At 31.5% G+C, this 14,747-nt stretch overlaps 1 protein-coding gene across 2 annotated transcripts in view; it reads left to right on the top strand.

Moving 5' to 3' along the window:
• LOC108693061 (transportin-3) overlaps positions 1-8,777 on the top strand; it is a 10,032-nt gene extending 1,255 nt beyond the window's left edge. Inside the window, exons 2-18 of one of the 2 annotated variants that reach the window (XM_018201731.1) lie at positions 210-413; positions 545-702; positions 778-850; positions 1,872-2,009; positions 2,094-2,308; positions 2,372-2,525; positions 5,761-5,907; positions 5,998-6,233; positions 6,301-6,440; positions 6,511-6,702; positions 6,832-6,971; positions 7,140-7,283; positions 7,380-7,585; positions 7,654-7,810; positions 7,931-8,095; positions 8,167-8,279; positions 8,496-8,777. In XM_018201731.1, the coding sequence (XP_018057220.1) occupies positions 210-413; positions 545-702; positions 778-850; positions 1,872-2,009; positions 2,094-2,308; positions 2,372-2,525; positions 5,761-5,907; positions 5,998-6,233; positions 6,301-6,440; positions 6,511-6,702; positions 6,832-6,971; positions 7,140-7,283; positions 7,380-7,585; positions 7,654-7,810; positions 7,931-8,095; positions 8,167-8,279; positions 8,496-8,556 (2,643 nt within the window). In that variant the 3' untranslated portion in view covers positions 8,557-8,777. Of the gene's footprint in view, positions 1-209; positions 414-544; positions 703-777; positions 851-1,871; positions 2,010-2,093; positions 2,309-2,371; positions 2,526-5,760; positions 5,908-5,997; positions 6,234-6,300; positions 6,441-6,510; positions 6,703-6,831; positions 7,071-7,139; positions 7,284-7,379; positions 7,586-7,653; positions 7,811-7,930; positions 8,096-8,166; positions 8,280-8,495 lie in introns of both variants that reach the window. The other variant, XM_018201730.1, reaches the window with a different exon arrangement.
• The last annotated feature ends 5,970 nt before the right edge of the window (positions 8,778-14,747 follow it).

Below are 14,747 nucleotides of genomic sequence, written 5' to 3'. Positions count from 1 at the left end.
AACAGATTCTAGCACCATATCCTGCAAATTTTAATAAAAGATATATATATATATATATATATATATATATATGTCTTTTTGTTATTTATTTGATTAATAATTATAATAGACAACACTTTGTGTTAGTAGAACAAATTATTTTTTGTCATATTTTAAACTTTATTATAGAGAAATCATTATTTTGTTTGTTTATGTGTATACGTTTATAGATATTTGCATGGCAAATAGCTGATGAAATGTTACATCAAAGACGAAATATAGAATCTTGTTATTTTGCTGCACAAACAATGCGTACCAAGATCCAGCTCTCCTTCCATGAGTTACCGCAAGAAGCGCATACTTCATTACGAGATTCGTTAATGGAACATATATCACAAATCAATGAACATACTAATTCTGCCATTGTTACTCAGGTATTTATATTCATTCATGAAAAACTACTTTTATATATTTAAGATTAAGATATAATTATAAAAGATTTTTGTAATTCTACTTATTCTGTAAATTAATCTTCATTAATGTTGTTAACTCTTCATACTTACAGTTATGCTTAGCTTTAGCAGATTTGGCCTTACAAATGTCTTCTTGGCAGAAACCAGTTGTAGATTTAATTAATAGGTTTGGAGGAAATGCTGCAAACCTTTGGCCATTGCTTGAAATAATGACAGTACTTCCAGAAGAAGTAAATTCGAGATCACTTAGGTATAGTATAACATTATCTTGCTTATTTGATATCATAAAATGATAAAAAAATAAATTTATTTTATTTTTGTTTAGGCTGGGTGATAATCATAGGGAACATATAGTGCATGAACTTAATGCAAATGCAGATACTGTGACAGAATTTCTGGTATGTATAATATCCATAGTTGTGGATAAGTTAGTTTTTTCTGAATTAAAATTAATGTAGATGAACTTATAAAATTAGCTGCGTTAAAAAAAGTTACATAAATCAAAAACTTAACTTAAGGGAATCCTGCTAAGTGTCAAATTCTGATTTTAAGAAACTTTGTTGTTTAAGAAACTTACATAAATGAACAAATTTAAAAAATAACAGTGGCAAATGATTCTAAGAGATAAAATTATCTCTTATATGTAAAGTAATTTTCAGCTTTTTTCAATATATCAAAAACTATTTGGAATATAAAAAGATTTTAATACAAAAATTTTTAAATTATTTACAATTATTTACGTCAATAACATTTTTTACAAATAATTTTGAAGATATTTAAAAAATTATTTATTAAATTTAATTATATATAATATACAGAGAGCAATTAATATAAGGTAACAAACTTCGAGGCCGAACTCTCCACACCAAAACATGAAAAATAGTTTATGTATGAACATGTATTCACAAACTCATTCTTACTGATATATAGCTTAAAATATCTATTAATGGGAAAAAAAAGTAAGATTTATTTTGAATTTTTAATTATAGCAAATGTTCAAAGTATCTCCCATTTGATTCAATACACACTTGAACTGTCACACTCAAAGATCCCGGGGCAATTCCAGTATATATCCAGTATATATAAGCATTAAAGATGTGTAGCATATCTTTATTGACTATTGAAATTTCATAGACTAAGGACTTTAATCCTCATAGATACAAATTAAAAGTTAGATCGGGAGATCGTGGGGGCCATAATACATAAACAATTTGAGTTATATCTTAGTAATAATGGATTTGCGAACATATATTTACATGAACTTTTTTGTTTGGTGTGGGAAGCTCAACTCTGAAATTTATTATTTTATTTTAGTCATGTATATTTTGATACATATAAAACTATATTTATAAATACTTACACACACATACACACACATTTTATTTCAACATTGATATTTCATATATAATGTAATTGCAGAAAATGTGCCTAAAAAACAGCGGTGATAATTTACAAATCCAAGTTACTATTTTGCGATGTTTTACCAGCTGGATAACTATTCATGCAATACCGCTTAAATCTGTACCCTCGAGCGATGTATTTATGTATGCCTTGGAAGTAAGTTCTTGGAATTGATAAAATATTTTCAGAAAAATAATTGTTTTCTATTCGTTTTTATTATATAATAATTTTATTTTTCAGGTACTCAGCAACCAGTCTGTTTCACAACTACACGAAACGGCTACCGATTGTATCTGCGTAATTTTGCAAGCGTTAGGAGAAGATAGCAATACTAATCGTGATAGTGATAATGAAATAAGCGTGCAGTTGCAACAATTACAATTGTGTCTTTTCACAAGTGTAATGAATTTAGAACAGCCATATCACTTATCTGTTGCATATGAGGACATGGAAAAGTAAATTATTTAATTTACCTAAATATGTTTATAGCATAAATCTATTCATTAAATATATTACAGGTCTATAAATTATTGTCGAATATTTACGGAACTAGCTGAGACATTTCTAGATATTATGGTGACAGGTACTGAAGGTAGTGAAGATGGAAAGCAGCATTATGCTATACAAATTTTGGATCTTGTTCTTAAGTGTGTCGGTCATCATGATTATGAGGTATTTGAAATATATAGAATCCAATAACTCTTATGACAACGCTCATGTGTAAGTGGAAAATGTGTAAATTGAATCGAAAAGTCTTGTAATTTTGTAATTTTCGAAATAATTAAGGAGAAATTAATTATTAAAGATCGTTGAATAAGTGAGTATTTGTTTGATCATATGAAGTTCGCGATAAGCCCAACAATTGTATTGAGTTGTCCGGAAAGTTCGTGCCGATTTTGAAGGAAAATTGAAACGCAGAAGATTTAAATTTTAGTATACATTTATTAAATTTAAATCTTTTGCGAACTTTCCAGATAATCCAATAATTGCTTAGTTCACGAGTTTGTTTTCTTTTGCTGCTCATTCATGTAACTATTGCTACTTGTAAACTCTCCACAGAGTGTGTAGGAGGTAAGAAAAATAGGTAAAGAGATGAAGGAAAAATACTGGGAAAAGAGAAGGGAATTCAGAGTGTTATTAGAGAAGAAACAAAAAAAAGAAGAAGAAAAGAAACTGAAAAAATTGAAGAGGGAGGAAGACATGTGGAAGTATATAAATAAGAGAGGTAGAAGAATATAGAAGCAGAATAATATAAGAAAAGGAGAATGGAGAAAATATTTTAAAGAGGGCACCAAGAAGAATAAATACACTACAGAACAGATAATAAGTTATAATGGTATAGACGGAGATAGAAGAAAAGGAATTAAAGGTTGAGGAAATAAATAGGGTGCTAAAAAAATTAAAGAGGAGGAAGACAGCGGGTATTGACGGAATACCAATAAAAGCTTGGATATATGCAGAAGAAGAATTGAGATTAAAGTTAGCGTGCCTATTGCAGAAGAGAAAGTACAATGCCACAGGATTGGGAGGAAAATATAATTGTGTCGCTATATAAGAAAGGAGACGAAGAAAAGATAACAAATTATAGAGGAATATCATATATAGTATATAAAATTTATGTAGAGGTGATAAGGAATAGATTGAAAAGAAAGATGGAAACATAAGGTATGCTACTGGACAAACAGGATTTTGAGAAGAGGAAGATCGACGATCGATAATATTTTCATACTGATGCACTTATTACAGAGGAAAAGAAAGCAGATAGAAGGCAGGGAAAAAGTATCTTTAATGTTCACAGACTTAAAAGCGATATTTGATAAGGTAAATAGGGACAAACTATGAGAGATTTTAAGAAATAAAGGAGTGAATATCTGGTAAAAAAGATAGAGAAGATATGCACTGAGATGGAGATGAGGATAAGAACGAAGCAAGAATATACGAAAAACTTCAGGACAGAAAGAAAAGAGTAAGACAAGACTGTGTAATGAATCCACTCCTTTTATATTGCGGATGACGATTTAAAAGAAAAAAGAATAGAGGATGCAGGAATAGATAGGGAAAGGATGTGAGCATTAGCATGTAGATAATGTAATATTGGTGACTAATAATAAGGAGACATTATAGGATATGATGAGCACTTTAGAAGATTTTTAAGAGAGAGGAAATTAGAGTTATGTTGGAGAAGATGAAAATTATGTGTAGTTATGGGACAGGGAGACAAAGGAAAGAAAAATGGAATTGGGAGAATAAGGAAATGGAAGGAATTTACATACCTAGAATTTAGACAGGAGGGATGATTATATAAGAGACAAGGCTATAATATCAATTTATATAAGGCTATAAATAGGAAAGGTAAAATGATGGCAAGGAAAGTATGAGATCTAAAGGAAAGAATGTAAGAACAATTTTAAAAGAAGATGGATATTTTTCTGATGCAGAGTGTGGGGTTGAGATAAAGAATTAGAAGAAAAAGGAAGAATTAGAAATGTTAAAATATGTGAGGTGGATTTTTAATTTAGACTTTTGCACGCCGAGGTACTTAATTATGAGGGAATTGGTAATGTGGATAAACTGAGGATAGAATGAGAAACAAGGGTAAGAAAATATGAAGAAAGGACTAAAATGGGTAATGTAGGAAATCTTTACGAGATGTTGGAAGAAAAAGCAAAAGTTCGATTGGGATGATATATGGTAAAGAAAGAGAGAGAAAGAGAGATTGTAATAGAAACGGCTGTGGGGAATAGAATCCGGAAAAGTAAGTGGTGGAGAAGTAAGAAGTAACAGACAGGAAAGCTTAGAAAAGACTTTAATTAAAAAAGAAAGGGATATACAGAGGCAATGAGAAAGGGAAAGAATTGAGAAGATAAGATGTAGCAAGAAACACAAAAAGATAGTTATTGATGGTAGGATATTGAATTGTCTAAAGAGCGAAAACTTCGAAACGAAGAGAAGAGATGAAGTGAGAACATTAATCAAATTGAAATGCGGAAATTTAGAGGAGAAAAATAAATATTGATTAAGAGAGAAAAAGAGGTGTTTTTTTGTAGAACGGGTGGTGTAGATAATATAGAACACTATATGAAAAAATGTAAAGAGGTGAGAATAAGATTTGAGGAGTTAGGAATAGATAAATAGGAAATATTAAAGAAATTATGGGGAGAAGAAGATCTAAACGAAACAAAAGGAAAAGTATTAAGAAAAAAATTTAAAAAGATAAAGAGAAAAGAAAAGGAAAAACGAGAGGAGAGGAAGGAACAAGAACTAAAAATAGTGATGAAAGAAAGATTAAGAAATAGAATGATATTAGAAGTTTAGGCTTAAGTAAAAAAGAAGAAAAGTAATGTAGGCCGAGTTTAAGTCGAGATTAGTAAGTTAAGCTAGGGTAAGTAGAGAGTGAGTTAAAAAGAGCAATTAAGACAATAAAGAAAGAAATATAAGAGATAAACAAAGGCTGTGATTTTAAAAGATAAATATTGTAGGACAAATAAAGTAATAGGAAATAGAAAGGATAAATGAGAAGTGAACGAAAGATACGGATGAATGAATGAGTTAAGGAAAAATTGTAAACCAAGTCCCCTTCTTGGCTTGTAAATATGCTAAAGTGAATAAAATTCTATTCTTATAAACTTCCCATAATAGCCTAGTGATCATGACCGCTGGGCATGCATTTGTAATCAATAAAGCAGTTATGTGTCCTTATTCAACAATCTTTAGTAATTAATATTTCATTAACTATTGTAAAAATTTCAAAATGATACAGGATTCAAGTTTAGTTCACTTATATACGAGGATTGTCACAAGAGTTACTGGATACCCTGTATATATGTCGATATTTTATTATATATATGTTAAAAATTATAAATTAAGTATCACTGATTGAATAATATTTTATTAAACTTTTATTAAGGTTGCACAGATAACTTTTAACCTGTGGTATCGATTATCAGAAGTTCTTTATCAAAAAAATAGCGATGATCTTAATGCCGTATTTCGACCTCGTATTGAGAGATTGATCAGTGCTCTCTGTAGGCATTGTCAAATGGAACCAGACCATGTCAGTATATTTACTATCAAAATTTTATTAAATAATATTGTACCTGAAATAAAATAGATAATTATATCAGAATTATGTATTGATTACCAGTTGGGTCTCGTCGAAGAAGGAGGAGGAGGAGAAGAATTCGCTGATTTCCGAAATCGCGTATCGGATTTGATAAAAGATGTAGTGTTTGTAGTTGGAAGTAGTCACTGTTTCCGACAAATGTTTTCATCACTGACCGGAGGACCTGGCCCGCAAGGTCAACCTATACATACACCTACTTGGGACTCAACCGAAGCTGCACTTTTTATAATGCAGGCGGTGGCAAAAAACATTTTACCGTACGTTCTTTTTATATTTGTTAGGAGATATCTAAAAATTAAATATAATAGTGTTGTCTTAAAACAGAGAAGAAAATGATGTGGTTCCGAGAGTGGTACAAGATATTCTTAATTTGCCGGAAAACACTCATATAGCCGTACGCTATACTAGTATTCTTCTCTTAGGCGAGCTATGTGAATGGCTAGATAGGCATCCACAATTATTAGGTAAGACTTTGATAAATACTTGTTATGTTCGGATATTTCAATGGCATTCATATATATTTTATTATTTCAGAACGTGTTTTAAATTTCCTCTTATACTGTTTAAATCAAAGGGGTCTAGGAAGTGCTGCTTCGGGCGCATTATTAAGTATATGTACAGCTTGTCCATTGCACATGACAACGCATTTCTCTGGACTTTTGCAAATAGCACGTTCTCTTGACAATTTTGCTATTAGTAATGACGCAGCTATTGGCCTATTAAAAGGTGGGATAAAATTTTATACACTATATTACAAAGTATACGCAATTACGGAATATATTATACATGATCTTATTATATATTGATTAATTATTTTATGGTAAATTGAATGAAAAGTGGTAATTGTTACTGCAGGAGTATCGATCATTTTGGCGAAATTATCACACGAGGAAATTATTCCGGCAATAACAGAATTGTGCCGCTTTCAAGCAAGTTCTCTATGGACACTTCTGTCAAATAGACGTCAAATCGAGAGAGGAACAAAGACTGATCCTGTAATATGGCTGGATAGATTAGCTGCTATATTTAAACATACTAATCCTCAAATCGACGATCCTAATAAACCTCATCCTTGTGAAAGCGTACTCACTGAAGTGAGTGTTGCCAAAAATTTAGAAGCGAAATTCTTTACATGTAATAACATCTATTATGTATATTTATAGATGTGTTGGCCTGTATTGTCCAATGTATGTGAAACATATCAACAAGATGTCAGAGTCATGGAAAGATGTTGCCGATGCATACGTTTTGCGGTACGCTGTGTGGGCAAACATTCTACCCAATTGCTTGAGCCGATTGTAACACAAGTAATGACTAAGATTATAATACGATATCTAATATCCTAACTATATTATTATTAATGCACTTAATAAATACATACTTCTTGTTTTCTTTTTTCATAGATCGTACGGTTATATACGGTACATAAACATAGTTGTTTCTTGTATCTTGGTTCTATATTGGTGGACGAGTATGCAACCGACTCAGAATGTGTACTATTAAATATGTTACAAGCTTTTATCGGTCCCACTTTTGAAATTCTTGAACCAGAGGATGGCTTAAAAAATCATCCTGATACAGTAGATGATCTATTCAGGCTCTGTGCCAGGTATTGTGATGATTAATACTATCTTTTATTGAAATTTTGTCTGATGTTTCATTCTTTTTAAATAAAAGGTTTCTTCAAAGAGCTCCTATTCCTTTATTATGTTCTCTTGCTATTGGGAGCATTGTAGATTGTGCTATAATGGCTTGCAGTTTGGATCATAGGGACGCTAATAGTTCAGTAATGAAATTCTTTTATGATCTTTTACATAGCGGTCGCAGTTATAAGGTAATTCTTTGTGAACTTTTTAAATGAATATTGAAATAAAATCTCTAATGTGTAATTCACATAGATTAGTTCCAATAGATTCTATTTTTTTTTTTTTTTTTTTTTTTTTTTTTTTTGTAGGACCGATCAGACTACACGATACGACGACAACTGGTACAAAATATATTGAAAGAAAAAGGCCAAACATTAGTCATAAAGTTATTACATGCTTCAGTGTTTGAATTGTCTTCTTACATGTTATCTGATGTGGCGGATGTTATTATAGAACTTACCCGAAATGCAGATGTACGTATTTTGTTATAATTTTTATCCTGTATGTTTTGCATTTTACATGAAGAAATCATATTTTCTATCAGCTCATGTCAAAATGGTTAGAAGAAGCTATTAAGACAATGCCATCGCAAAATGCAGGCGGAGCTCTTACAGCAACACCCGAGCAACTACTTGAATTTCACTGTATAATTACAAGGTATATAATATATAATTTTATATCAGTGCAAATATAAATATTAGATAGGAAAAATTCATAGTAATTTTTACAAAAAATTTAAATTTATATATTTGTTTATAAATTATAATTATAATATATAAACGATTGGTTTAATATCTATTTAAATTATTATGAATTTTTTTAGCAATTCAGAACTTAATTGATTTATGTCGTTTTATTTTTCATAATATTTAGGTCAGAAACACCGAAAGCCGTCACAAATGCTCTACGAAATTTTGCGCGCCTGTATCGCTAATGCATTTTAATGTATATTTACTTTGTTAAATTCCTCAAAAATTATTTATAAGATCTTCCAGCAAGTTTCGATTATGACCTCTCGAAATACAAAATTTACTATGGAAATCTCGACGCTATACAAATATATTAGGAAAAAGGTACGAAGATTTTTTTATGTTCTTACTATCTATAGCTATGTTTGCAAATTACACACACACACACACACACACACATACACACACACACACACGTGTATATACTATATTTGAATATAAAATGACTTTTATAAATATATATCTCACAAAATTCTTTATTCTTTATATATTTATTTTTATCAACTTTCTTTAATTGTTATGTATTCATATTAGAAATACATCTATACATTAGTAGATATTTATTACTAGATATATACACTAATTTATTACTAGATATACTAAATATTGACATGAAAGAAACAAATTGTTTAATTTTCATATGTTAATGAACTCTTCGAACAATTTTAAATAGAATATAAAAATTAAATTTTTTTTGCAGACATATTATAAATAGTAAACTTACGAAATCCTTTAACTCTAGAACAGCGGCGATTGGGTCTTCTGTTAGACTTTAGGACCGGTTTCACCAATGCCAGTTAACTTAACCAATTAATCAATCGCATTTGCTGTTTAATAGAATTGACCAATTATGGTTGACAGTTAATTCTAAGGAAGATAAAAAACAGGAGACCAAATTAGCTTTTGAAAAATGTGATCAAAATCAGGATATCAATCATGAAGTGGATGGAAAGTGAAAGTGAAAATTTTATCATTGAAATTAATGGAGAAATTTTTCATTTTTCACTTTTCATCCTAGGGATAAAGTTTCATGATTGATGGCTTCTGCACACTGGACGCGGAAACGCTTGCCGTGCGGCAAAATGAATGCGATAATCAATGAACACATTAGGAGTTGTAAGCTTATTGGTTAGTGTACAAAAGCTATGATACTTGGGTTTCTGAATTGGTATTGGTGATGCTCGGTAGCGGCGTTCGAATGACAAAATCTCTCTCATATACATTTACATACAATCACACAATAATCAAAGAATAGATATTCTTTAGGTTTGTTCGCGTTGCATGCTCCAAATTAACCCAAAGAGTACTTGGATCAAAAATAAAGTGGCAGTTGGAGCAGTTGCATTCATGTGCTCCAATGTTCAGTGACACAAACGGATTTAGGACAAGTGAGCATGTCATCTAACTTAATTCGTGAGATCACATGAACAGGTCGGACATGTGCCCTGTTTCATTTCAGGTATTTTGTGTTACCTCGATTATTTGAAAAGCGTTTTTATAAAAAATAAATGCGCTTTTAATAAATATAAAAGTTATATTTTTATATTATATATTATGTTATTATATATATCATATTGTATTATATTAATATTATTTTATTTTTTAATTTTTTTTATTTTATTTATTTATTTTATTATTATTTTATTTATTTTATTTTATTAATATTATTTTGTTATATTTTTATATTTATATCAAAAACGCATTTATTATTAAATGCGTTTTTATACAAAATTAATCTGAAATATTTTTTTTGATACAATATGTTTTTAACCATTATACACACGTGCGTAACATGCTTCAATCATACCACCTTCTGAGATGAGGCAAATGGAGTGTGCTCTTAATTGATTCATGGAGTATGCTCTAACGCGACGTGAACATCTAGTCGCCATATTAGTTTCGATGACGCGAACGTGTTCGGCACGTTGGAGTGTGCGACGCGAACAAACATCATGCATGATTTGACATTATGCTTTGATAGTAACAAGAAGACGTAAATTGTCATTAAAACTGCATGAAGAACAGAGCATTCTTCATGTAAAATTGATACCATGCAAACTACGAGAACGATGTTGTGGAACAGCGACATCTAGATTGAACTAATTTATAGCGTTTTCTCTTGGCTGCACTGTCGCCTACTAGTGCAACACTCACAGTGTACCGTCCATGACTACTGCAAACAAACTGCATAAGCAAACTCATTCGGTGTACTGTATATCCGTGATTATGATGTAGTCCAAATTTTATGCATGAAGTGAAATTTTGCTATACCGTCTCAAAAGGATATAGAGTGTGACATTTAAAATTTGAAAATGGAAATCAAGCGAGATTTTAGCGCAATAATGAAGTAGTGTATACTGCAGTGCATTAATTCACTGTCATAGTAGGCCCGACTTAACGACGTTTATTTTTTATTCAAATGCTATCAACTTTATAAAAAAAACTGCAAGAAACAAAAATCATTTATTTTCTTTTCATAAAACTCTAAGAATTTTTTTAGAATTTTTTATCAACTTTTTAATATTGCATTTTCTTATTTTCGATAAGGCGGACCGCTATGACCTAGCGAATTAATGCACTGCACTATATACCATGATGTGCACCACTCTAATGCAGGGTAGCTGATAGCATTTTTCACTGGATCGCGTTGAATGCACACTAAGAATCATTCAGTAGCAGCAACACTGTATGCTGTACGAGGTTGTCGAAAGTTTCTTGTACATTAGCTACCCAGCTAAACACATATATCGATCTTAATGCGATTTTAGAATGCAATATTTGCCGCTACATTTGATAACATAAAATATTGCGCATTTCGATACAGAAGTATTTATGCAGAATACATACATGTCTATTATTTTATAAGCTGTTCTTCTGGAAATGCGAAAACAACTTTTCAACATTACAACATTAACGTAATTACTGATTATTATACAATATCCTGGTAAAGAATTTTTCACGTATGATTATTATATAAATATATTCTTGAAGCTGCCACGGATGTTTTCTATATAAAGATTATGCGTTTCGCGAGTTTTCTCCGTATCCAGAGCCATTTTTGAAATGCTAACGTTTCGTAAATCTTGCAGTCCACTTCATCAAGGCGAGGAGCAGCCTGATACTTCAGACTCAAGGTATTAGGCTGCTTCTCGCTCTGATGAAATGGACTACAAAGTTTATGAAACGTTGGCATTCCAAGAATGGATCTGAATACGGAGGAAATCCGCGAAACGCATAATCTTTATATACAGGATGTCTGGAAATAATCGCCAAATATTTCATGGGCAGATAGAACGAACTAAACTGAATCGAAAAGTCCTCTACCATTTTGTAAATTTCCCCAATAATTAATGAGATATTAATCCTTAAAGATAGCTGAATATGCGCGCTCACCCGGACTACTACTACGAAGTGTATATGCCCTTGGGAGTTAGGGATTGGCTGGCAAGCGCTTCACGCCGCGCACACCGTCGCAAGCCTCCATAGCTCGAACGGCGCGCTTACCAGGTTATCGCTTCCCGCTCCCCACGGCGCCAAGCAATCGGTAGACGTATACACTTCGCAGTAGTATTCGGTTATCCTTAAGGATTAATCTCGTTATTAACTATTGGAGAAATTTACAAAATGGTAGAGGACTTTTCGACTCAGTTTAGTCCGCTCTATCTGTCCATAAAATATTTGGTGATTGTTTCCAGACACCCTGTATAAATATATATAAACGTATATAATTATATATTATAATATGTATACGAGTATAATACGGCATTTTATATGTTCATATATGTTCATACATCTTTCTTTCTTTTGTAAAATTATTGTTTAGTATGATAAAAATAATAATAATGAGAAAACGTAAAAAATAATTAAAAGAATAAGTTGCGAAAATGATCTTGTTAATTATTTTTTTTATGTTTTCTCTTTATTATTTTTCTTATACTAATAAATTTTCCTGCATCATGCATAATGTACGTAATGCATCATTTATCTTTGTTTAACATTCAGAATAACAAGAATAAAAGATGCATCATGCGTAAAACAGAACGCAGCCTTAAGCCCCAAACAATATGCGAAGGAATAGCGATAGCGATAGAAATAATACGAATTCAACCTATCAGAAATCAGATACACTAGAATATATAGTTTCTGATAAGATTCATTTGCATATTGTCTGGAGCTTAAGGTTGCAAAAGATGCATCATGCGTGAAACGGAACGCAGCTTAAATTTATTAGTATAAGAAAAATAATGAGAAAACGTAAAAAAATAATTTAAAATTATTTTTGCAACTTATTCTTTTAAATAGCTTTATAAAAGAAAGAATATATGCGTATATACCCATATAGATAGCTTTACAAAAGAAAGAACATATACGTATCGAACATATCTATATGAATCATGTGTCCACGGACATATTTCATACATAATTATATATGTTATTTACATATATATTTATGTATGTTCATATATGAAAACTTTTTACCGTTTTAGATACTATTGTTTCACATAATACCATTTAATCATAATCTGCAAAAATAATGAAAAGAGTACTTACTTCCTTATCTGTAAGGTTATGTACCATCTCAACATAATTTTTGATCTTTGAAACTTTCTGTGGATTTTTTTAAATAATTTCTTTTCATCATTATTATATGAAAGTTATATGAAGAAAACAAATCTGACAATTCAAATGCTAATCGTGCATTCCGCGCAGCCATATTGCTGATCTAGTCTTTCGGAGTTCGTGTCGAATTCTTGCAATACATGCAAAAGTTCGATACTAAAGCTGGAAACACAATGAAAAGCACAGACAATAAGAGCAGGGAATAAAAGATTTCAATCTATCAGAAAGCATCCATTCTATTATTCATAATTTTTGATAAGTTGAAATCTCTTATTCCCTGTTCCTATTGCCTGTGCTTTTTATTGTTTTGTGTTTCCAGCTTTAGTGTTTTCTCTCGGCTGCATTACCAACCAGCTCGCCCACCAGTGCAACACTCAGACAGTGTAGCGTGTTTCCTTGGCTAGTGGTAGGCGAACTCATTCAGTAAAACGTGTTTCCATGGCTATAGTGCAAAGTATAGTTGTATGCACGAAATGAGATTTTGCTATACAATCTCAAAGAGATGGTGTAGAGCCAGACATTAAAAATTTGAAAATGGAAGTCAACAGCAGCAGAATTAAACACGATAGCACGAAGTAGTGTACACCGTGGTGTATGTACACTTGTGTAGTGCAGCGCTTATGTGGCACTTACACGCAATTGGTGTAGTGCGAGATTACACTCAATATCAATCTCAAGAAAACGCTGAGAAAACGCTATAAGATTTCCAATGAAACATCACGTAACGTTTTCGTGCGCACTGAAATGCTCAGTGAAACATTGCTTGCGACGAATGTGCACTAGTTCTTCCAGTGAAAAATGGGTTACATGACATTTTCTTGAAAAACTAGACTAGGAAAATTTGGTACTAACAAAAACCTAGGTAATACAATTTTAATTTGTACGGATTAGTAACACCGTTGAAGTAATAAGTCCATAAGTTCATCCATAAGTTTATACTACAAACTAAGGCCCTGCGCATAATAGAAGCATAATAGAAGGAATAAAGAATAAACGATTTTAACTTATCAGAAATCGGATACATCGGAACGTGATTTCTGATAGTTGAAATCATTTATTTTTTATTCCCAATTCCTTATTCTATTGTGCGCAAGGCCTTATAGACTTATTATTTCAATAGTAGCCTAGTTTCCACCGGAGAGTTTAATCCAGATCAGAATATAAAAAGCAACCAATTACAGTCGAGTATTTTGCTATTAGTCAATTGTAATTGGTTGGTTCTTACATTCTGATCCGGATTGAATCACCGGTGGAAACTAGGCCAGTGTTAACTAAGGCTGTGTTTCAAAATTCACTGCCAGCGCTGAAAATCTAGTGTTTATGTTACGTATACTATACATTTTCAGCTAATTAAAGTCGTGTTGCTTAGGGGTTTTTATTAGTACCAATATTTTCTAGTTTTTCGGGAAAATGTCATCTAACTGAAAAACACTATGAGTGTAGCGTTTACACGCAACTGGTGCGAGGTTGCATCCCAAGAGAAAACGCTATTAGACTATCACTTTTGATCACGTTTTTTGATGATCTCGTCTATATAAGTTTGGTCTCCTGTTCTTTATCCTCTAAGGTTAATCGGCGTTGGTGAAACCAGCTTTTATAGCGAATTCAACAGACTTAATGCGAACTTTTTCAATACCAAGCATTAAAATTCATACTATATCAATGCGTTAAGATTATCATATTCGGCAAACTGACAATGAAGTGCTGAATTCATATTCGGATCAATCGAATGAACTGAACAAGTATAAGAAATGTT

The sequence above is a fragment of the Atta colombica genome, unplaced genomic scaffold (assembly GCF_001594045.1).
Source record: "Atta colombica isolate Treedump-2 unplaced genomic scaffold, Acol1.0 scaffold87, whole genome shotgun sequence".
NCBI lineage: Eukaryota > Metazoa > Arthropoda > Insecta > Hymenoptera > Formicidae > Atta > Atta colombica.
The sequence above is the reverse complement of the archived record's forward strand: the minus strand, read 5'-3'. Positions and strand labels throughout refer to the sequence as shown.